General features: G+C 49.4%; 1 protein-coding gene across 1 annotated transcript in view; it reads left to right on the forward strand.

The window, feature by feature from the left end:
* Positions 1-25,954, forward strand: part of LOC132597043 (mucin-16-like) — a 65,011-nt gene that overhangs the window by 20,022 nt on the left and 19,035 nt on the right. The window contains 2 exon segments of the mRNA XM_070045092.1: positions 875-19,051; positions 20,690-20,794. Of these exon segments, the coding sequence (XP_069901193.1) occupies positions 875-19,051; positions 20,690-20,794 (18,282 nt within the window).

Consider the following 25,954-nt stretch of genomic DNA (forward strand, 5'->3'; position numbering starts at 1 on the left):
TTAGTAATTTATATGATTAGTAGCCAATTAATTCAGCAGGAGAAAATGCCACAAGGTCAGTTCCCTCCACACTTTCTCTTGCACCAGGGTGAAGGATCTTTCTAAATCGGAGATCCTCACTGGAATTTTGTGTTGACAGGGAGGGCACAGACAGACTTGAGGTGATACAGTTTTCTTTTGTTACAGTAGAGGAAGGGATCATGGTCCTTGGCTATGCCAAGTTGGTGAGGATAATGTAAAAAAGAGTGCTCTTAGGTCGAGCTTTCCTTATCCCTGTGGCAGTTACATGCCCTTTACCTCAACGATAGGAAAAGGGTTCAGAGAGGAAGATGAATTTGAAAGAGGATGAAGGTAAAGGAAAAGAATTTTATCACCCTTCTATTCTGTTGCTTCTCAAATATAAATCCTTAAGTGGCTTTTCAGTGAACTAAGATTTGGGGCATCTAGCGGAGGCTCGAAGTTATAAGCTGAAACTGGTTCCGCAAGGGCAGGCTCCAAGGAGAAAAGTAAAATAGGGTAGGGGAAGCCTCGTGCATGGGTAGAGTCCAGGTTCATCACATCCTTCCTTGTACAAAGAGCCCTTCTTTGTAGGGTATGTAGTACACTGAGTTCCAGGTAACAATTTCTTCTGAGTAAACAAGAGGGTCAAAGCCCTCACCCCACTAACCCTAACACTTTGATCCATCTTTGGGGATGGTCAGTATGTTCCCTGGTGTCCAGAGTCTTGAAATGTGGTATGAGAGGGTTAACATTTTCTTTTCTGGAGAAATAGGAAATAGTTTGAGTTGAAATCACAGGAAGGAACAAATGATACTGTCAATCAGGACTCCTGTACCTTTTGCATATCTCCTACCAATTCACTTTCCAATCACAGGTATGTCCACAAGAAGCCCAGAAATGGCTACAGCCTTCAAAATCATAAGCTCCAAGGAGCCCAGCACCAGCCCAGAAATGAAGTACACTCTGGGAAATTCTTGGAATACTTCAACAGCAACTGTCCCTATGAAGACCACAGTGGAACCAGTCACACTTCAGTCCACAGCCATAGAGAGTAGCGGCATCAGCCTCTCTCACCTGCCCACAGGATTCATGACACCAGCCAAGTCACCAACAAAAGGGACAGCAACTACAGAATGGGTCTCACTCTCCCAATCTGAGGTTGGGACCAACCCCCATCTTGGGACTCCAGAAGGGACCAAAAAGTCATTGGGCACAGTGTCCTCTGTCTCCCGAGAGTCAAATCCTAAAGGCAACATAGGGACTGGTCCACAAACAAGCCCAAATCTGATTCCAAGGACAACTGGAATGAATTTATCCATGTGGCTTGGCTCCACTGGAGGGACCACCGTGGACACACATGTCTCTCTGAACACATCTTCCACTGGTCCTGAAGACTCTGTGGCCATCCCGGACTCTGTGACAACCCAGATGGTAACCACGAGCTCAGTGACAGATAAATCTGAATTTATAACCAAGACAAGGGTCAACATCACAGTCATTCCTTTACAGTCCAGTATTTACATGGATACCAACTCAACCGCAGAGATAAGCAGTGTCCATTCCCTAAGTTCTTTTGCTATTACTAGGGTGTCCGGGACAGAAGTCACTACCTCTGACAGAATTTCCAGCCCAGATCTAGCTCAGTCCACAAGGTCATCAGACATCACCAGGCCCTCTACCTTCCCTGACATAACAGACTCTGAAAGAATAACCATCACCATGCAAACAGGTCCTTCTGGGACTACATTGCTGGGTGCACCTACCATGGACACATTAGCCACAGCCTCCTTGTCAGGGACCTACTTGGCTGTGACTCAGGGATTTCCACAGTCAAAGATAACCACTCAAACGAGCAAAGGTCCTGAAGGTGTGTCATGGACAAACCCTCCCTCTCTGGGAGAAACCACCTCTTCCTATTCCCTAGCACCTATCCCCGACACAACCTCATCTTCTCATGTTTTGCTGACATCACAAGGGCAAAGTACCTCCTCTACTCTATCTGTGACTTCAGGTCTCTTGCCTGAGAACTTCGGCTTGGGGAAGACCAGAGACATGTTGAGGACGAGTTTGGAAACTGATACCAGTTTACCCCCAAATTTGAGGAGTAGCTCAGATGAGATGTTTGTCACCACAGATATAGAAGCAATTCATCCTTCCACAAACACAGCAATGACACATGTAGAGACTACCAGTTGTGAACATGAATCACATTCTCCTGTCCTGGCCCCCACACAGCCACCCAAAGCTAAATCTTCAGTGGTTACCTCCTCCACCATGTGGGACACTACTGCCCCCACATCAATGTCTGGCTCATCTGAGACTATAAAGATTGAGAGAGAGTCAGTATCCTCTCTGAATACTGGACTTAGGGAGACAAGTACCTACCAGGAGACCAGCTCTGCTACAGAGACAAGCACTGTCATTTCCAATGTGTCCACAAATGATGCTACTACTGAGGTCACCAGGACACAAGTTACCTCCTCCAGCAGGAAATCTATCCCAAGCCTTGCTCACTTCAAAACTTCTCCAAACACACTTACAGAAAGCAGAACCAGCCCCTCTATATCCATGTTCATGACAGAATCTTCGGGAATGACCATCACTACCCAAACAGGTCCCCCAGGGGTTACATCACAGGACACACTTACCTTGGACATATTGACCAAGGTCTCTGGGGCAGGGACTCATTCGACTGTGACTCAGAGTTCTACACACTCAGAGATGACCACTCTCAGCAGCAGAGGTCCCAAGGATGTGTCTTGGCCAAGCCCTGCCTCTGTGAAAGAAACTGGCTCTCCAACCTCCCCAGTAATTGTACCTGCCAGGACAACACCGTCCCCTGAGCCATCCACATTACCAGGGAGGAGCCCCTCCTCTCCTACACCTGTGACCTCACTGCTCACTCGTGGTCTGGGGAAGACCAAAGACACATTGGGTACAAGTGTGGAACCTGTGTCCAGTTCACCTTCAAGTGAGATGAGCACCACCATTGAGATACTGTCCACCTCTGAAGCCTCCACAGGTACAGATGCACTTCAGCCCTCCAAAAACACAGCTGGGACCCACCGGGCCAACACAATTTCTGGACATGAAGCACATTCCTCTGCCCCAGCTGAATCACAGCCATCGAATGTCACGTCCCCAATGGTTACTCCTTCCCCCTCTAGGGACACCAGTGTTTCTACATCAATGCCTCACTCTTTAGAAACTACAATGTTTGAGATACACTCCACATCCTCTCTGACTCCTCCACTGAGGAAGCCCAGCACCGTCCAGCAGAACAGCACAGCCACAGAGAAAATCGCCGTCCCTTCCAAAGTACCCACTGATACGACTATTGAGAACTCTAGGACCGAATCAATCTCCCCTAGCAGCACGTCCATCCCTGGCCCTGTTCAGTACACGCTGTCGCCAGACATTCCTGCAGGCATCATCACCGGGCCCTCTGCCTCTCCTGTGCCAACAGAATCTGCAGAAGTCACCATGACCACCCAAACAGGTCCCATTGAGCCGACATCACAGGACCCACTTACCTTGGACACTACATCCAACACCTCAGGGGCAGAGATCCACTCGACTGTGACTCAGAGTTTTATGCACCCAGAGATGTCCACTCTCAGCAGCAGAGGTCCCGAGGATGTGTCTTGGCCAAGCCCTGCCTCTGTGATAGAGACTGGCTCTCCATCTTCCCCAGTGATTGTACCTGCCATGACAACACCCTCCCCTGAGCCACGCAAATTACTAAGGAGAAGCCCCTCCTCTCCTACTCCTGTGACCTCACTTCTCACCCGTGGTCTGCAGAAAACCAGAGACACATTGGGTACAAGTGTGGAACTTGTGCCCAGTTCACCTTCAACTGAGATGAGCACCACCATTGAGATACTGTCCACCTCTGAAGCCTCCACAGGTACAGATGCAATTCAGCCCTCCAAAAACACAGGTGGGATCAATGGGGCCAACGAAAGCTCTGGACATGAAACACATTCGTCTGCCCCAGCTGACTCGGAGCCATCCAATGTCACGTTTCCAAAGCTTATTCCTTCCAACTCTAGGGACACCCATGTTAGCACATCAGTGCCTAACTCTTTAGAAACTACAGTGTTTGAGCTAGACTCCATATCCTCTCTGACTCCTGAACTGAGGAACACAAGCACCGTCCAGCAGAACAGCTCAGCCACAGAGAAAATCGGCGTCCTTTCCAAAGTACCCACTGATATGACTACTGAGATCTCTAGGACCGAACCCAACTCCTCTAGCAGCACGTCCATCGCTGGCCCTGTTCAGTCCACGATGTCACCAGACATCCCTGAAGGCCTGATCACCAGGCCCTCTGCCTCTCCTGTGACGACAGAATCTGCAGAAGTGACCATGACCACCCAAACAGGTCCCATTGAGGCTACTTCACACGACCCACTTACCTTGGGCGCTACAACTAATACCACAGGGGCGGAGATTCACTCGACTGTGAATCAGAGTTTTATGCAACCAGAGATGACCACTCTCAGCAGCAGAGGTCCCGAGGATGCGTCTTGGCCAAGCCCTGCCTCTGTGAAAGAAACTGGCTCTCCATCCTCCCCAGTGACTGCACCTGCCATGACAACACCCTCTCCTGAGCCAACCACATTACCAGGGAGGAGCCCCTCCTCTCCTATCCCTGAGACCTCACTTCTCACTCGTGGTCTGGGGAAGACCAAAGACACATTGGGTACAAGTGTGGAACCTGTGTCCAGTTCACCTTCAAGTGAGATCAGCACGACCAAGGAGATACTGTCCACATCTGAAGCCTCCACAGGTACAGATGCAATTCAGCCCTCCAAAAACAAAGCTGGGACCCACGGGGCCAATATAAATTCTGGGCATGAAGCACATTCCTCTGCCCCAGCTGATTCAGAGCCATCCAATGTCACGTCTCCAATGTTTACTCCTTCCACCCGTACGGAGACCAGTGTTTCCACATCAATGCCTCACTCTTTAGAAACTACAATGTTTGAGCTAGACTCCACATCCTCTCTGACTCCTGAACTGAGGAACACCAGCACTGTCCAGCAGAACAGCTCAGCCACAGAGATAATCGCCGTACTTTCCAAAGTACCCACTGATATGACTACTGAGATCTCTAGGACCGAACCCAACTCCTCTAGCAGCACGTCCATCGCTGGCCCTGTTCAGTCCACGATGTCGCCAGACATCCCTGAAGGCCTGATCACCAGGCCCTCTGCCTCTCCTGTGACGACAGAATCTGCAGAAGTGACCATGACCACCCAAAGAGGTCCCATTGAGGCTACTTCACACGACCCACTTACCTTGGGCGCTACAACTAATACCACAGGGGCGGAGATCCACTCGACTGTGACTCAGAGTTTTATGCAACCAGAGATGACCACTCTCAGCAGCAGAGGTCCCGAGGATGTGTCTTGGCCAAGCCCTGACTCTGTGATAGAGACTGGCTCTCCATCTTCCCCAGTGACTGTACCTACCAGGACAACACCCTCCCCTGAGCCATCCACATTACCAGGGAGAAGCCCCTCCTCTCCTACTCCTGTGACCTCACTTCTCAACCGTGGTCTGCGGAAAACCAGAGACACATTGGGTACAAGTGTGGAACCTGTGTCCAGTTCACCTTCAAGTGAGATGAGCACCACCATTGAGATACTGTCCACCTCTGAAGCCTCCACAGGTACAGATGCAATTCAGCCCTCCAAAAACACAGCTGGGACCCACCGGGCCAACACAATTTCTGGACATGAAGCACATTCCTCTGCCCCAGCTGAATCACAGCCATCGAATGTCACGTCCCCAATGGTTACTCCTTCCCCCTCTAGGGACACCAGTGTTTCTACATCAATGCCTCACTCTTTAGAAACTACAATGTTTGAGATACACTCCACATCCTCTCTGACTCCTCCACTGAGGAAGCCCAGCACCGTCCAGCAGAACAGCACAGCCACAGAGAAAATCGCCGTCCCTTCCAAAGTACCCACTGATACGACTATTGAGAACTCTAGGACCGAATCAATCTCCCCTAGCAGCACGTCCATCCCTGGCCCTGTTCAGTACACGTTGTCGCCAGACATTCCTGCAGGCATCATCACCGGGCCCTCTGCCTCTCCTGTGCCAACAGAATCTGCAGAAGTCACCATGACCACCCAAACAGGTCCCATTGAGCCGACATCACAGGACCCACTTACCTTGGACACTACATCCAACACCTCAGGGGCAGAGATCCACTCGACTGTGACTCAGAGTTTTACGCACCCAGAGATGTCCACTCTCAGCAGCAGAGGTCCCGAGGATGTGTCTTGGCCAAGCCCTGCCTCTGTGATAGAGACTGGCTCTCCATCTTCCCCAGTGATTGTACCTGCCATGACAACACCCTCCCCTGAGCCACGCAAATTACTAAGGAGAAGCCCCCCCTCTCCTACTCCTGTGACCTCACTTCTCACCCGTGGTCTGCGGAAAACCAGAGACACATTGGGTACAAGTGTGGAACCTGTGCCCAGTTCACCTTCAACTGAGATGAGCACCACCATTGAGATACTGTCCACCTCTGAAGCCTCCACAGGTACAGATGCAATTCAGCCCTCCAAAAACACAGGTGGGATCAATGGGGCCAACAAAAGCTCTGGACATGAAACACATTCGTCTGCCCCAGCTGACTCAGAGCCATCCAATGTCACGTTTCCAATGCTTATTCCTTCCAACTCTAGTGACACCCGTGTTAGCACATCAGTGCCTAACTCTTTAGAAACTACAGTGTTTGAGCTAGACTCCATATCCTCTCTGACTCCTGAACTGAGGAACACAAGCACCGTCCAGCAGAACAGCTCAGCCACAGAGAAAATCGGCGTCCTTTCCAAAGTACCCACTGATATGACTACTGAGATCTCTAGGACCGAACCCAACTCCTCTAGCAGCACGTCCATCGCTGGCCCTGTTCAGTCCACGACGTCACCAGACATCCCTGAAGGCCTGATCACCAGGCCCTCTGCCTCTCCTGTGACGACAGAATCTGCAGAAGTGACCATGACCACCCAAACAGGTCCCATTGAGGCTACTTCACACGACCCACTTACCTTGGGCGCTACAACTAATACCACAGGGGCGGAGATTCACTCGACTGTGACTCAGAGTTTTATGCAACCAGAGATGACCACTCTCAGCAGCAGAGGTCCCGAGGATGCGTCTTGGCCAAGCCCTGCCTCTGTGATAGAGACTGGCTCTCCATCTTCCCCAGTGACTGTACCTACCAGGACAACACCCTCCCCTGAGCCATCCACATTACCAGGGAGAAGCCCCTCCTCTCCTACTCCTGTGACCTCACTTCTCAACCGTGGTCTGCGGAAAACCAGAGACACTTTGGGTACAAGTGTGGAACCTGTGTCCAGTTCACCTTCAAGTGAGATGAGCACCACCATTGAGATACTGTCCACCTCTGAAGCCTCCACAGGTACAGATGCAATTCAGCCCTCCAAAAACACAGCTGGGACCCACCGGGCCAACACAATTTCTGGACATGAAGCACATTCCTCTGCCCCAGCTGAATCACAGCCATCGAATGTCACGTCCCCAATGGTTACTCCTTCCCCCTCTAGGGACACCAGTGTTTCTACATCAATGCCTCACTCTTTAGAAACTACAATGTTTGAGATACACTCCACATCCTCTCTGACTCCTCCACTGAGGAAGCCCAGCACCGTCCAGCAGAACAGCACAGCCACAGAGAAAATCGCCGTCCCTTCCAAAGTACCCACTGATACGACTATTGAGAACTCTAGGACCGAATCAATCTCCCCTAGCAGCACGTCCATCCCTGGCCCTGTTCAGTACACGTTGTCGCCAGACATTCCTGCAGGCATCATCACCGGGCCCTCTGCCTCTCCTGTGCCAACAGAATCTGCAGAAGTCACCATGACCACCCAAACAGGTCCCATTGAGCCGACATCACAGGACCCACTTACCTTGGACACTACATCCAACACCTCAGGGGCAGAGATCCACTCGACTGTGACTCAGAGTTTTATGCACCCAGAGATGTCCACTCTCAGCAGCAGAGGTCCCGAGGATGTGTCTTGGCCAAGCCCTGCCTCTGTGATAGAGACTGGCTCTCCATCTTCCCCAGTGATTGTACCTGCCATGACAACACCCTCCCCTGAGCCACGCAAATTACTAAGGAGAAGCCCCTCCTCTCCTACTCCTGTGACCTCACTTCTCACCCGTGGTCTGCAGAAAACCAGAGACACATTGGGTACAAGTGTGGAACTTGTGCCCAGTTCACCTTCAACTGAGATGAGCACCACCATTGAGATACTGTCCACCTCTGAAGCCTCCACAGGTACAGATGCAATTCAGCCCTCCAAAAACACAGGTGGGATCAATGGGGCCAACGAAAGCTCTGGACATGAAACACATTCGTCTGCCCCAGCTGACTCGGAGCCATCCAATGTCACGTTTCCAAAGCTTATTCCTTCCAACTCTAGGGACACCCATGTTAGCACATCAGTGCCTAACTCTTTAGAAACTACAGTGTTTGAGCTAGACTCCATATCCTCTCTGACTCCTGAACTGAGGAACACAAGCACCGTCCAGCAGAACAGCTCAGCCACAGAGAAAATCGGCGTCCTTTCCAAAGTACCCACTGATATGACTACTGAGATCTCTAGGACCGAACCCAACTCCTCTAGCAGCACGTCCATCGCTGGCCCTGTTCAGTCCACGATGTCACCAGACATCCCTGAAGGCCTGATCACCAGGCCCTCTGCCTCTCCTGTGACGACAGAATCTGCAGAAGTGACCATGACCACCCAAACAGGTCCCATTGAGGCTACTTCACACGACCCACTTACCTTGGGCGCTACAACTAATACCACAGGGGCGGAGATTCACTCGACTGTGAATCAGAGTTTTATGCAACCAGAGATGACCACTCTCAGCAGCAGAGGTCCCGAGGATGCGTCTTGGCCAAGCCCTGCCTCTGTGAAAGAAACTGGCTCTCCATCCTCCCCAGTGACTGCACCTGCCATGACAACACCCTCTCCTGAGCCAACCACATTACCAGGGAGGAGCCCCTCCTCTCCTATCCCTGAGACCTCACTTCTCACTCGTGGTCTGGGGAAGACCAAAGACACATTGGGTACAAGTGTGGAACCTGTGTCCAGTTCACCTTCAAGTGAGATCAGCACGACCAAGGAGATACTGTCCACATCTGAAGCCTCCACAGGTACAGATGCAATTCAGCCCTCCAAAAACAAAGCTGGGACCCACGGGGCCAATATAAATTCTGGGCATGAAGCACATTCCTCTGCCCCAGCTGATTCAGAGCCATCCAATGTCACGTCTCCAATGTTTACTCCTTCCACCCGTACGGAGACCAGTGTTTCCACATCAATGCCTCACTCTTTAGAAACTACAATGTTTGAGCTAGACTCCACATCCTCTCTGACTCCTGAACTGAGGAACACCAGCACTGTCCAGCAGAACAGCTCAGCCACAGAGATAATCGCCGTACTTTCCAAAGTACCCACTGATATGACTACTGAGATCTCTAGGACCGAACCCAACTCCTCTAGCAGCACGTCCATCGCTGGCCCTGTTCAGTCCACGATGTCGCCAGACATCCCTGAAGGCCTGATCACCAGGCCCTCTGCCTCTCCTGTGACGACAGAATCTGCAGAAGTGACCATGACCACCCAAAGAGGTCCCATTGAGGCTACTTCACACGACCCACTTACCTTGGGCGCTACAACTAATACCACAGGGGCGGAGATCCACTCGACTGTGACTCAGAGTTTTATGCAACCAGAGATGACCACTCTCAGCAGCAGAGGTCCCGAGGATGTGTCTTGGCCAAGCCCTGCCTCTGTGATAGAGACTGGCTCTCCATCTTCCCCAGTGACTGTACCTACCAGGACAACACCCTCCCCTGAGCCATCCACATTACCAGGGAGAAGCCCCTCCTCTCCTACTCCTGTGACCTCACTTCTCAACCGTGGTCTGCGGAAAACCAGAGACACATTGGGTACAAGTGTGGAACCTGTGTCCAGTTCACCTTCAAGTGAGATGAGCACCACCATTGAGATACTGTCCACCTCTGAAGCCTCCACAGGTACAGATGCAATTCAGCCCTCCAAAAACACAGCTGGGACCCACCGGGCCAACACAATTTCTGGACATGAAGCACATTCCTCTGCCCCAGCTGAATCACAGCCATCGAATGTCACGTCCCCAATGGTTACTCCTTCCCCCTCTAGGGACACCAGTGTTTCTACATCAATGCCTCACTCTTTAGAAACTACAATGTTTGAGATACACTCCACATCCTCTCTGACTCCTCCACTGAGGAAGCCCAGCACCGTCCAGCAGAACAGCACAGCCACAGAGAAAATCGCCGTCCCTTCCAAAGTACCCACTGATACGACTATTGAGAACTCTAGGACCGAATCAATCTCCCCTAGCAGCACGTCCATCCCTGTCCCTGTTCAGTACACGTTGTCGCCAGACATTCCTGCAGGCATCATCACCGGGCCCTCTGCCTCTCCTGTGCCAACAGAATCTGCAGAAGTCACCATGACCACCCAAACAGGTCCCATTGAGCCGACATCACAGGACCCACTTACCTTGGACACTACATCCAACACCTCAGGGGCAGAGATCCACTCGACTGTGACTCAGAGTTTTACGCACCCAGAGATGTCCACTCTCAGCAGCAGAGGTCCCGAGGATGTGTCTTGGCCAAGCCCTGCCTCTGTGATAGAGACTGGCTCTCCATCTTCCCCAGTGATTGTACCTGCCATGACAACACCCTCCCCTGAGCCACGCAAATTACTAAGGAGAAGCCCCCCCTCTCCTACTCCTGTGACCTCACTTCTCACCCGTGGTCTGCGGAAAACCAGAGACACATTGGGTACAAGTGTGGAACCTGTGCCCAGTTCACCTTCAACTGAGATGAGCACCACCATTGAGATACTGTCCACCTCTGAAGCCTCCACAGGTACAGATGCAATTCAGCCCTCCAAAAACACAGGTGGGATCAATGGGGCCAACAAAAGCTCTGGACATGAAACACATTCGTCTGCCCCAGCTGACTCAGAGCCATCCAATGTCACGTTTCCAATGCTTATTCCTTCCAACTCTAGTGACACCCGTGTTAGCACATCAGTGCCTAACTCTTTAGAAACTACAGTGTTTGAGCTAGACTCCATATCCTCTCTGACTCCTGAACTGAGGAACACAAGCACCGTCCAGCAGAACAGCTCAGCCACAGAGAAAATCGGCGTCCTTTCCAAAGTACCCACTGATATGACTACTGAGATCTCTAGGACCGAACCCAACTCCTCTAGCAGCACGTCCATCGCTGGCCCTGTTCAGTCCACGATGTCACCAGACATCCCTGAAGGCCTGATCACCAGGCCCTCTGCCTCTCCTGTGACGACAGAATCTGCAGAAGTGACCATGACCACCCAAACAGGTCCCATTGAGGCTACTTCACACGACCCACTTACCTTGGGCGCTACAACTAATACCACAGGGGCGGAGATTCACTCGACTGTGACTCAGAGTTTTATGCAACCAGAGATGACCACTCTCAGCAGCAGAGGTCCCGAGGATGCGTCTTGGCCAAGCCCTGCCTCTGTGATAGAGACTGGCTCTCCATCTTCCCCAGTGACTGTACCTACCAGGACAACACCCTCCCCTGAGCCATCCACATTACCAGGGAGAAGCCCCTCCTCTCCTACTCCTGTGACCTCACTTCTCAACCGTGGTCTGCGGAAAACCAGAGACACTTTGGGTACAAGTGTGGAACCTGTGTCCAGTTCACCTTCAAGTGAGATGAGCACCACCATTGAGATACTGTCCACCTCTGAAGCCTCCACAGGTACAGATGCAATTCAGCCCTCCAAAAACACAGCTGGGACCCACCGGGCCAACACAATTTCTGGACATGAAGCACATTCCTCTGCCCCAGCTGAATCACAGCCATCGAATGTCACGTCCCCAATGGTTACTCCTTCCCCCTCTAGGGACACCAGTGTTTCTACATCAATGCCTCACTCTTTAGAAACTACAATGTTTGAGATACACTCCACATCCTCTCTGACTCCTCCACTGAGGAAGCCCAGCACCGTCCAGCAGAACAGCACAGCCACAGAGAAAATCGCCGTCCCTTCCAAAGTACCCACTGATACGACTATTGAGAACTCTAGGACCGAATCAATCTCCCCTAGCAGCACGTCCATCCCTGGCCCTGTTCAGTACACGTTGTCGCCAGACATTCCTGCAGGCATCATCACCGGGCCCTCTGCCTCTCCTGTGCCAACAGAATCTGCAGAAGTCACCATGACCACCCAAACAGGTCCCATTGAGCCGACATCACAGGACCCACTTACCTTGGACACTACATCCAACACCTCAGGGGCAGAGATCCACTCGACTGTGACTCAGAGTTTTACGCACCCAGAGATGTCCACTCTCAGCAGCAGAGGTCCCGAGGATGTGTCTTGGCCAAGCCCTGCCTCTGTGATAGAGACTGGCTCTCCATCTTCCCCAGTGATTGTACCTGCCATGACAACACCCTCCCCTGAGCCACGCAAATTACTAAGGAGAAGCCCCTCCTCTCCTACTCCTGTGACCTCACTTCTCACCCGTGGTCTGCAGAAAACCAGAGACACATTGGGTACAAGTGTGGAACTTGTGCCCAGTTCACCTTCAACTGAGATGAGCACCACCATTGAGATACTGTCCACCTCTGAAGCCTCCACAGGTACAGATGCAATTCAGCCCTCCAAAAACACAGGTGGGATCAATGGGGCCAACGAAAGCTCTGGACATGAAACACATTCGTCTGCCCCAGCTGACTCGGAGCCATCCAATGTCACGTTTCCAAAGCTTATTCCTTCCAACTCTAGGGACACCCATGTTAGCACATCAGTGCCTAACTCTTTAGAAACTACAGTGTTTGAGCTAGACTCCATATCCTCTCTGACTCCTGAACTGAGGAACACAAGCACCGTCCAGCAGAACAGCTCAGCCACAGAGAAAATCGGCGTCCTTTCCAAAGTACCCACTGATATGACTACTGAGATCTCTAGGACCGAACCCAACTCCTCTAGCAGCACGTCCATCGCTGGCCCTGTTCAGTCCACGATGTCACCAGACATCCCTGAAGGCCTGATCACCAGGCCCTCTGCCTCTCCTGTGACGACAGAATCTGCAGAAGTGACCATGACCACCCAAACAGGTCCCATTGAGGCTACTTCACACGACCCACTTACCTTGGGCGCTACAACTAATACCACAGGGGCGGAGATTCACTCGACTGTGAATCAGAGTTTTATGCAACCAGAGATGACCACTCTCAGCAGCAGAGGTCCCGAGGATGCGTCTTGGCCAAGCCCTGCCTCTGTGAAAGAAACTGGCTCTCCATCCTCCCCAGTGACTGCACCTGCCATGACAACACCCTCTCCTGAGCCAACCACATTACCAGGGAGGAGCCCCTCCTCTCCTATCCCTGAGACCTCACTTCTCACTCGTGGTCTGGGGAAGACCAAAGACACATTGGGTACAAGTGTGGAACCTGTGTCCAGTTCACCTTCAAGTGAGATCAGCACGACCAAGGAGATACTGTCCACATCTGAAGCCTCCACAGGTACAGATGCAATTCAGCCCTCCAAAAACAAAGCTGGGACCCACGGGGCCAATATAAATTCTGGGCATGAAGCACATTCCTCTGCCCCAGCTGATTCAGAGCCATCCAATGTCACGTCTCCAATGTTTACTCCTTCCACCCGTACGGAGACCAGTGTTTCCACATCAATGCCTCACTCTTTAGAAACTACAATGTTTGAGCTAGACTCCACATCCTCTCTGACTCCTGAACTGAGGAACACCAGCACTGTCCAGCAGAACAGCTCAGCCACAGAGATAATCGCCGTACTTTCCAAAGTACCCACTGATATGACTACTGAGATCTCTAGGACCGAACCCAACTCCTCTAGCAGCACGTCCATCGCTGGCCCTGTTCAGTCCACGATGTCGCCAGACATCCCTGAAGGCCTGATCACCAGGCCCTCTGCCTCTCCTGTGACGACAGAATCTGCAGAAGTGACCATGACCACCCAAAGAGGTCCCATTGAGGCTACTTCACACGACCCACTTACCTTGGGCGCTACAACTAATACCACAGGGGCGGAGATCCACTCGACTGTGACTCAGAGTTTTATGCAACCAGAGATGACCACTCTCAGCAGCAGAGGTCCCGAGGATGCGTCTTGGCCAAGCCCTGACTCTGTGATAGAGACTGGCTCTCCATCTTCCCCAGTGACTGTACCTACCAGGACAACACCCTCCCCTGAGCCATCCACATTACCAGGGAGAAGCCCCTCCTCTCCTACTCCTGTGACCTCACTTCTCAACCGTGGTCTGCGGAAAACCAGAGACACATTGGGTACAAGTGTGGAACCTGTGTCCAGTTCACCTTCAAGTGAGATGAGCACCACCATTGAGATACTGTCCACCTCTGAAGCCTCCACAGGTACAGATGCAATTCAGCCCTCCAAAAACACAGCTGGGACCCACCGGGCCAACACAATTTCTGGACATGAAGCACATTCCTCTGCCCCAGCTGAATCACAGCCATCGAATGTCACGTCCCCAATGGTTACTCCTTCCCCCTCTAGGGACACCAGTGTTTCTACATCAATGCCTCACTCTTTAGAAACTACAATGTTTGAGATACACTCCACATCCTCTCTGACTCCTCCACTGAGGAAGCCCAGCACCGTCCAGCAGAACAGCACAGCCACAGAGAAAATCACCGTCCCTTCCAAAGTACCCACTGATACAACGACTATTGAGAACTCTAGGACCGAATCAATCTCCCCTAGCAGCACGTCCATCCCTGGCCCTGTTCAGTACACGCTGTCGCCAGACATTCCTGCAGGCATCATCACCGGGCCCTCTGCCTCTCCTGTGCCAACAGAATCTGCAGAAGTCACCATGACCACCCAAACAGGTCCCATTGAGCCGACATCACAGGACCCACTTACCTTGGACACTACAACCAACACCTCAGGGTCAGAGATCCACTCGACTGTGACTCAGAGTTTTACGCACCCAGAGATGTCCACTCTCAGCAGCAGAGGTCCCGAGGATGTGTCTTGGCCAAGCCCTGCCTCTGTGATAGAGACTGGCTCTCCATCTTCCCCAGGGATTGTACCTGCCATGACAAAACCCTCCCCTGAGCCATCCACATTACCAGGGAGGAGTCCCTCCTCTCCTACCCCTGAGAACTCACTTCTCACTCGTGGTCTGGGGAAGACCAAAGACACATTGGGTACAAGTATGGAACCTGTGTCCAGTTCACCTTCAACTGAGATGAGCAGCACCACTGAGATACTGTCCACCTCTAAAGCCTCCACAGGTACAGATGCAATTCAGCCCTCCAGAAACACAGCTGGGATCAATGGGGCCAACGAAAGCTCTGGACATGAAACACATTCATCTGCCCCAGCTGACTCGGAGCCATCCAATGTCACGTTTCCAATGCTTATTCTTTCCAACTCTAGGGACACCCGTGTTACCACATCAGTGCCTCACTCTGTAGAAACTACAGTGTTTGAGCTAGACTCCATATCCTCTCTGACTCCTGAACTGAGGAACACAAGCACCGTCCAGCAGGACCGCTCAGCCACAGAGAAAATCGGCGTCCTTTCCGAAGTACCCACTGATACGACTACTGAGATCTCTAGGACAGAACTGATCTCCTCTAGCAGCACGTCCATCCCTGGCCTTGTTCAGTCCACGATGTCGCCAGACTTCCCTGCAGGAACCATCACCTGGCCCTCTGCCTCTTCGGTGATGACAAAATCTGCAGAAGTGACCATGACAACCCAAACTGGTCCCACTGAGGCTACATCACACGACCCACTTACCTTGGGCACTACAACCAACACCTCAGGGGCGGAGATTCACTCGACTGTGACTCAGAGTTTTACGCACCCAGAGATGACCACTCTCAGCAGCAGAGGTGCCGAGGATGTGTTTTGGCCAAGCCCTGCCTCTGTGAAAGAAACTGGCTCTCCATCCTCCCCAGTGACTGCACCTGCCATGACAACACCCTCTCCTGAGCCAACCACATTACCAGGGAGGAGCCCCTCCTCTCCTATCCCTGAGACCTCACTTCTCACTCGTGGTCTGGGGAAGACCAAAGACACACTGGGTACAAGTGTGGAACCTGTGTCCAGTTCACCTTCAAGTGAGATCAGCACGACCAAGGAGATACTGTCCACATCTGAAGCCTCCACAGGTACAGATGCAATTCAGCCCTCCAAAAACAAAGCTGGGACCCACGGGGCCAATATAAATTCTGGGCATGAAGCACATGCCTCTGCCCCAGCTGACTCAGAGCCATCCAATGTCACGTCTCCAATGTTTACTCCTTCCACCCGTACGGAGACCAGTGTTTCCACATCAATGCCTCACTCTTTAGAAACTACAATGTTTGAGCTAGACTCCACATCCTCTCTGACTCCTGAACTGAGGAACACCAGCACTGTCCAGCAGAACAGCTCAGCCACAGAGATAATCGCCGTACTTTCCAAAGTACCCACTGATATGACTACTGAGATCTCTAGGACCGAACCCAACTCCTCTAGCAGCACGTCCATCGCTGGCCCTGTTCAGTCCACGATGTCGCCAGACATCCCTGAAGGCCTGATCACCAGGCCCTCTGCCTCCCCTGTGACGACAGAATCTGCAGAAGTGACCATGACCACCCAAAGAGGTCCCATTGAGGCTACTTCACACGACCCACTTACCTTGGGCGCTACAACTAATACCACAGGGGCAGAGACTCACTCGACTGTGACTCAGAGTTTTATGCAACCAGAGATGACCACTCTCAGCAGCAGAGGTCCCGAGGATGTGTCTCGGCCAAGCCCTGCCTCTGTGAAAGAAACTGGCTCTCCAACCTCCCCAGTAATTGTACCTGCCAGGACAACACCGTCCCCTGAGCCATCCACATTACCAGGGAGGAGCCCCTCCTCTCCTACACCTGTGACCTCACTGCTCATTCGTGGTCTGGGGAAGACCAAAGACACATTGGGTACAAGTGTGGAACCTGTGCCCAGTTCACCTTCAGGTGAGATGAGCCCCAGGATTGAGATACTGTCCACCTCTAAAGCCTCCACAGGTACAGATGCAATTCAGCCCTCCAGAAACACAGCTGGGATCAATGGGGCCAACAAAAGCTCTGGACATGAAACACATTCATCTGCCCCAGCTGACTCGGAGCCATCCAATGTCACGTTTCCAATGCTTATTCCTTCCAACTCTAGGGACACCCGTGTTACCACATCAGTGCCTCACTCTGTAGAAACTACAGTGTTTGAGCTAGACTCCATATCCTCTCTGACTCCTGAACTGAGGAACACAAGCACCGTCCAGCAGGACCGCTCAGCCACAGAGAAAATCGGCGTCCTTTCCGAAGTACCCACTGATACGACTACTGAGATCTCTAGGACAGAACTGATCTCCTCTAGCAGCACGTCCATCCCTGGCCTTGTTCAGTCCACGATGTCGCCAGACTTCCCTGCAGGAACTATCACCTGGCCCTCTGCCTCTTCGGTGATGACAGAATCTGCAGAAGTCACCATGACAACCCATACTGGTCCCACTGAAGCTACATCAGAGGACCCACTCACCTTGGGCACTACAACCAACACCTCAGGGGCAGAGATTCACTCGACTGTGACTCAGAGTTTTACACACCCAGAGATGACCACTCTCAGCAGCAGAGGTCCCGAGGATGTGTCTTGGCCAAGCCCTGCCTCTGTGATAGAAACTGGCTCTCCATCTTCCACAGTGATTGTACCTACCATGAGAACACACTCTCCTGAGCCATCCACATTATCAGGGAGGAGCCCCTCCTCTCCTACACCTGTGACCTCAGTTCTCACCCGTGGTCTGGGGAAGACCGAAGACAGATTGGGTACAACCTTGGTAGCAGTGACCACGTTACCTCCAACTTTGAGTAGTCCCACAGTTGAGATAATTTCCACCTCTGAATTCTCCATAGATACAGCGAAAATTCTTCCTCCCCTATACACAATAATGAGTACTGTGGGTTCCAGCAGTTCTGGACACGAACTAAGTTCCTCTGTCCCAATTTTTCCTGAGTCCTCCAGCACCACATATCCTATGGGTACTGCTTCCTCCGTGTATGAGACCACTCCTTCCTCATCAATGCGTTCCTCCTTTGAGACGAAGACACTTTCCCATCTGACTCCTAGACTGAAGGAGACAAGAATAGCCTTGGATTCCAGCTCAAGCACACTCACAAACACACCTTCATCGCCTCTGTCCACTCATGGTTTGAAGGGTCCCAGGACTGATGCTGCGTCTTCTGTGAAAGTATCAGCACCAGATCAGCCTCTGTCTACACAGTATACTGACATTCCAGTGGAAACAGTCACACGCTTTTACACTTCTCTCTCCATTACAAGGTCTGCTGGCATAACTGTCCCAGAATCCAATCTTTCTATGCCTGTATCAGAAAATACACGTTACCTAAGCACAGATATGCTGTCTTCAGCTGAGACCATTTTTGCTAATAACACACTAACACCTTATTTGTCAGAGGCCATGGCTTCCTTTGCTACATCTGGAGTTCCAGGTGCCATTTCAGTTAGTCCATTTTCTAGGACAGAATCAGGCCCTGGGGATGCTACTATGCCCACCACTGCAGAGAGTCTACCTTCTTCAGCTTCAATACCATTCCCCTCTTTGACCTTCCGTACCACTGATTCTTCAACCAGCCCACTCCCCCATTGGATTACTTCCTCACCAGCTACCCCAAGAATAGTAGACACCAACCTTGAGGCAGAGAGCCAAAGCACTGCTGCATTACCCTTGGTTACAGCCAGTACTTTGCAGACTTGGACGCAGCCAGTCAGGACATCTTTACCACCCATTACGGATACCAGAATGACAGAGAGTGTTGGTTTGGGAACAGTGACAAGTTCTTCTCAAGTTCTTCCACACTCAACCCAGTTGACAAGTAAGGACCCACTGCTCCTACACTCTCATTATTTGGGGCTCATAGAAAATGGCTTCTTTTCCGACAGGTAAAAAGGAGTTAATTAGGAGTTTATTACTGCACCAGAAATTCCTTTAGCAAACATATATGTTGATCTATTTTCATGTTCAGGCATTGAAATAAGCACTGGGGGAACAAAGCTAAATAAGCAAGTAGTTGAATAATTATAGTACCATGATGGATGTTGTAACATTACAGCTAATGTTGATGATGACAATAATGATAACAACAAACGTTTATGGAACACTTATTCTGTGTCAAATGCTGTTCTATTAAATTCCTCATTGGAACACAGTTTGAGAAGGGACTATTATAAGCCCATTCTACAAATGAGTCAACTGATACAGAGAGAGGTTGAGTAATTTGATTAAGATCATTAAAGCTGGTAAGTGATAAGAACTCAGATTATATGGGACTAGGAACCTATGTTCTTAGCCATTAGGCTAGGCAGGAGTGGTCCAAGAGATAGGAGGAAAAGCAAGAGATTCTGGCCTCACAGAAGCCAGAGGAAGAGAGAGTTTTAGGAAGGAGGGATGGTCAGTTCCATCAAATGCTACAGAATAGCCAAATTGAAATGAGGTGAGAAGTTCTCTGACAACATGTGGGTCCTCAGGGATTCTAATGAAGGGAGCATCAATGAGTTTTAGAGGACTGAAACAACAGATAAAATAATACATAGATAAAAGGAGAGATTCCTCCTTTAAACTGAGCATGTTTCTATATTGAGAAGAGAGTCAGCAAGGAGAAGGGAAAGAAAAAGGTGAGTGAATGAAAATCGAGGGAACAAAGTACCTATGGATGTGGGAAGTACTTAGGACCTAGGAGGAGAAACACCACCTCCAAAAGAACAGTAGATGAGGTAGGGAACTTCTTGGGAGGATTCCATTCCTTGGATAAGTTGAATTTGACGCCAGATTTTGTTCTGGACACAAATCCAACAAGGCCCTCCAACTACTCCAGCACCTGTTCACTAGACAATATGTACAGAAGGGTGATTTGATTATTTCCCAAACCAGTTTTAACAATTCACAATCAGGTTAGACACATTGATGGCTATTGACCCATGTCTTAAAACGTGGCTTGATAGTTCAGTGATGGGTGTTCAGTAAGCAAGTGATGAGTGGAATGGAAAGAAGGTAGGACTGTGGTTGGATGGGAGGAAGGAAGAAAGGAAGAATGGAGTGATAGATAAATGAAAGAAGAAAAGATGGATGTATAGAAGAAAGGATGAATGTATAGAGGGAAGGGTGAAAATAAGGAAGATGGATGGAAGAAAGGATTGAAGGAAATAAAGATTGAAGGAAATACTGTAGGGATGAAAAGTTGCAAAGAAAGGAGAGAGGAAATATGAAAGGAAAGATGCATGGTAGGAAGAAAGGATAAAAGGAAGGATGGATGGAATGGGTAGATATAAGGGTAGATGGACAGAAAGATGGATGAATCTCTGTGTGAATGGATGAACACAGCCCTGGTTCCAATCCATACAGATGGTTGAGAAGAAATGCATTGTGTAGTCAAATTAAGTGGATCTATTTAGACCATGTTATCCTTCTGGATGAGATGAGTTACTCTAGGTCTCTTCCCTACCCTCTCCTGCAGGGACTGACGGCATTGTGGAGCATATCACAAAGATACCCAATGAAGCAGCACATGGAGACACCACCGTCCATGTCCCCCTGGCATCCACGTCTGCTAGTCTTAGAGGTAGGTTCAACTTTGCTTACTTCCCAGTAATCCGACTTATGCCTTTATTTCCTGTTCCAGAGGGATGAAATGTTTGTTTCTTTAGAGAAAGAACTATGTGGAGTTGCCATGGGTTTCCCTGTCTCAACTGAATCTTTGTCAAGTTGTTACCAGGTAGATGTTACTTTTCATTCCCTCATAACATGCTGAGTGAGTTTAGTTCAAGGTTGGATATGTCAGCTTCACAAATCCGACCCAGTTTAACTTAACTCTGAAAGTGCTTATTAATAATTTACTGTGTGTTAGAAACTATGACATAAACTAAGGATGCACAGATGAAAATAGATCGGCATTGCATCCATGGAGCTCTCAGTCCAGTACAGGAGACAGCAAAGGAAAAAAATAATTATGATGCAAGTTTTAAAAAAATTTTTATTGGAGTATAGTTGACTTACAATGTTGTGTTAGTTTCAGGTGTACAGAAAAGTGAATCAGTTACACACATATACATATATCCACTCTTTTTTAGATTCTTTTCCCATACAGGCCTTTACAGAGTATTGAGTAGAGTTCCCTGTGCTATAAAGTAGGTCCTTATTAGTTATATGATGCAACTTTAAAGTACTTGAATGGTAGAAGGAAGGCTTCATGGAGGAGGTAACATTTGAGCTGGGTTTGAAACGATGAAGAGGAATTTAGCAGGAAGACAAGGAGAACTGATGAAGACATTCTGGACAGAAGGGAGAGTTGCATGCAAAGGCACAGGGAAGGGTAAAATCTGGACATATTTGGGAGGTACAAATAATTCACCTTTGCTAAACTATGAAATATACAGATGAGATGGTGAGAGATGAGACTGTAGACGGGCAGAAAACAACATTCAGAAAACTTTTTAAGCCCTTGTAATGCTTGGATGCCCTTTAACAAAAGGACAAAAAGTTTGTGGCCAAAAAAGTCTGACAAACATGTTGCTCCTGGAAATTCCCTGGCTGCCCAATGGTTAGGACTCTGTGCTTCCATTGCAGGGGGCACGGGTTCAATCCCTGGTCAAGGAACTAAGATTCCACAAGCCGCGTGGTGTGCCAAACAAACAAACAAACAAAAAAACATTGCTCCTTCCTAGAGGGTAATAACATGCATAAGCATGTTAAAGGCTCTGAGATATCCTGCTGTAAAGAAACTTGTTTAGCCTTATTCAACACAGGGTTTTACATAATTATTTGACTGTATAATTTTTTTTGCTGAAAAGCACCTACTAACATGTTACAGTATTATTGGTCTGCATGAGTGTTTAAGAGGTGCATGGTGAGGAGAGGGGTTCTCCTCACCACATGGCTAAAAGGTAAAGTTCCCCATACCCATTAAGTTTCTTCCAACATTTTTTAAAATTTTATTTATTTATTTATCTGTTTATTTATTTATTTATTTTTGGCTGCGTTGGGTCTTCGTTGCTGCACGCAGGCTTTCTCTAGTTGCGTCCAGCAGGGGCTACTCTTCATTACGATGTGTGGGCTTCTCATTACAGTGGCTTCTCTTGTTGCAGAGCATGGGCTCTAGGCATGCAGGTTTCAGTAGTTGTGGCACGTGGTCTCAGTAGTTGTGGCTCGGGGGCTCTAGAGTGCAGGCTCAGTAGTTGTGGTGCACAGGCTTAGTTGCTCCACGGCATGTGGGATCTTCACGGACCAGGGGTCGAACCCGTGTCCCCTGCATTGGCAGACGGATCCTTAACCACTGCGCCACCAGGGATGTCCCATTTTCCAACATTTTTAGAGACCAGACTATTTTACCAGTACATTTTGGAAGCTTTTTGCCAGATCCAGGCTTTGGACAGAGTCACTACCAGTCAGGTTATTAGTCTTATCCTGTGACCCAGGTATCTTTGGTTGGCTCCCCGCAGAAGCAGACATGAGTTAAGGATGTGGGCAAGTAGTTTATTTTAGGTGGGGGTTGGTCCCAGGAAGCGCTGGAGAAGAGAAGGAAAGGAAGTCAATGCAAGGTGCTTTCCTGAGCAGGTCACAGCTGTAGGCAAAAGAGTGTCAGTTCCACTCGGGACCTCTAGGAGACAGCATAGAACACCTCACCTAGCCAAGTGGCTGGAGTGTTTATCATCCAACTTCCTTCCATTGCTGGCCATGGGCTGCTTGGTCCTGGAGGTAACCCTCAGCACTTCCAGCCTGCCGGACACACAGGCTAAGTGAAAGCCCTTAGGTGCAGAGCTACAGGGGCTGCATTAGGATCCCGTTGTGATTACGTACTACAGCAGTGAGTGCTTGTGGGATATGAGTGAGGCATTGCCAGTTGGCTACACCAGATCACTTGGAAATGGATCACTGAGCTTCAGGTGATAACCAATATTTAGATGGCAAAGTTTATGAGGTATAGCTAACCATATTCATTGGCTTCTTTCAATATAGAGCGGGATTTCTCAACCTCAGTACTATCGATATTTTGGGCAGATAACTACTTGTTGTAGGGGGCTGTAGGATGTTCAACAGCATCCCTGGCCTCTGCTCACAGGATGCCAGTAGCACCCTCCATATACACACAGCTGTGACAACCAAAAATGCCTCCTGACATTGCCAAGTGTCTCCTGGGAGCAAAACTGCCCCAGGCTGAGACCACTAAATTAGAGAATCCTTGAGGACCCCACCCCCATGGTCATTTTCTCCTTACATCCTTCCTTTCCATCCTGGCCCCCACAAGATCCTGAAACTCCGTTAGGGAATTAATAACCTGCAGTGGTTGAGAGCATAGGTCTAGGATTCAGAGAGAACTATGTTCAAATTTCCACACTATCAGTCAGTAGCTGTGTGATCTTGGCAAATGATGATCTCTGAGTTTCTGTCTTTTCCCTGGTCTGTAAAATGACAAGAATAATAGGATATACACTCAGTGTTCTTGTGAGGCTCAAAAATACAAGGCATGTTAGGCAATTTGCTCATCATCATCTTCATCATCAAATACATATTAAACACATTAGGATGTGTACTCTTGGAGATGTTTTTTAGGGCATACCCAGCAACACAAGGACATTGTTCCACCATCAGAGTCCAAATCCTCCTCCTTTTGTCCCTCTCCCTGCAGCAACCTCCAGTAGGCTTTGTGGTCTTTATAGAGAAGCCTCCCTGTAGTTCTTCCTCCTTCCTGGGGACCTTTTTCTGAAGGCCTGGTGAGTAGCTGCTGTCTCAGCCAATATCACTCTACTCTTCCTCAGAGACTGAATTCCAGTCACCTTGGCCAGCTAGCATGGTTCCTGGCAAATTCAATTCAGTAAACATTTATTGTATATTAGAAGTCCAAAGAGCAGGAGTAGTAATAATGTGTGGCTGTAGCTACTAACAGTAGCAATAACTCTAGCAATAGTAGGTAATAGCAGGCAGCAGCAGCAGTAGTAGCGATAACAGTAGTAATAGGTGGTAATAGTAGTAGTAGCAGCAGTAATGGTTGGTAGCAGCAGTGGTAGCATTAACAGTATTAATAACAGCAGAAATGGTAGGTAGAGGCAGTGATAGTAGTAACAGTAGTAATAACTCTAGCAGTAGTAGATAATAGTAGACAGTAGTAGTAGTGGTGGTAGTAACAGTAGTAATAGGTGGTAATAGTAGTAGTAACAGCAATAACAGTAGTAATAGGTGGTAACAGTAGTAGTAACAGCAGTAATGTTAGGTAGTGGCAGTGGTAGTAGTAACAGAAGTAATAACAGCAGAAATAGTAGGTAGAGGCAGTGAGAGTACTAAGAGTAGTAGTAGTAGGTAGTAGCAAGAGTAGTAATAACAGTGGTAATAGTAGATAAATAGTAGTGGTAGTAGTGGTAACATCTTATTACAAAACAGGAGGCATTGTGCTTGGTGCATTTTTATCAAGACTCTGAGATGACCACTGTACTTATTCCTACTTTATAGATAAGAAAATGGAGGTCTAGCAAGATCTGACAACGTAAAGAGCCACACATCTGTTTAGTGGAGGAGCCAGAACACTAATGTGGCGTAAGAGCCCAAGCTCTTAAGCACAAAGATACATGATCTCTCTCAAGTCAGAGGAGACCTGCTAATGTGCATATTCATCCATGTATTTGTTCATTCATTCAACAAATATTTGTTGAGCCCCTACAATATGCCAAGCAGTCAGACATTAGTAGATATTACCAGGCAGACTGGGAGGGGTGGTACAGTGCAGGTTCAGACAGTATGATGAGGAAACATTGAGAAGGGACAGATGGATTCCTACATGGATTTGTAAAGGTAGATTTGAGCTAGGGTTTGAAGAAGGGCAGAACATAAAACCTGTGAGAGATGGGCATGGCAGGTAGAGAAAACAGCTTGAACAAAAGGCTCAGAGGGAGAGTACAGAGAACATCTGGAAACGGGGTGGTCAAGAATTCATGGAGGAGTTCCCACATCTACTTCTCTGACTGATATGCATTGAGGAGACAATAAATATATCAGAGAAATTTATAGAAAGTGACTAGAACTTTGAGGATTTTGTTTTATAAATACAAAAAAAAACAACCTGAAACCCATTTTCAAAAATCCATTTGTGGGCTTCCCTGGTGGCGCAGTGGTTGAGAGTCCGCCTGCCGATGCAGGGGACACGGGTTCATGCCCCAGTCTGAGAGGATCCCACATGCCGTGGAGCGGCTGGGCCTGTGAGCCATGGCCATTGAGCCTGCGCGTCTGGAGCCTGTGCGTCTGGAGCCTGTGCTCCGCAACGGGAGAGGCTGCAACAGTGAGAGGCCCGCGTACTGCAAAAAAAAAAAAAAAAAAATCCATTTGTGTGGGACTTCCCTGGTGGCACAGTGGTTAAGAATCCACTTGCTAATGCAGGGGACACGGGTTCAAGCCCTGGTTCAGGAAGATCCCACATGCCGCGGGGCAACTAAGCTCACGCGCCACAACTACTGAGCCCACATGCCGCAACTACTGAAGCCTGCGCACCCTAGGGCCCATGCTCTGCAACGACATGCCACCACAATGAGAAGCCCGCGCACCGCAACGAAGAGTAGCCCCCACTCACCGCAACTAGAGAAAGTCTGAGCGCAGCAACAAAGACCTAACGCAGCCAAAAAAAATTTTTTTAATTCATTTGTAACCTCATTCCCTAGCGAATGGCAACGTTAACCACAGTCTTGTGGGTTATCCGTGCTTGGCCAAACTTCCCAGGATCTCCTTCTCACTTCCTGAA

The sequence above is a fragment of the Globicephala melas genome, chromosome 3, assembly GCF_963455315.2.
Source record: "Globicephala melas chromosome 3, mGloMel1.2, whole genome shotgun sequence".
Classification (NCBI taxonomy): domain Eukaryota; kingdom Metazoa; phylum Chordata; class Mammalia; order Artiodactyla; family Delphinidae; genus Globicephala; species Globicephala melas.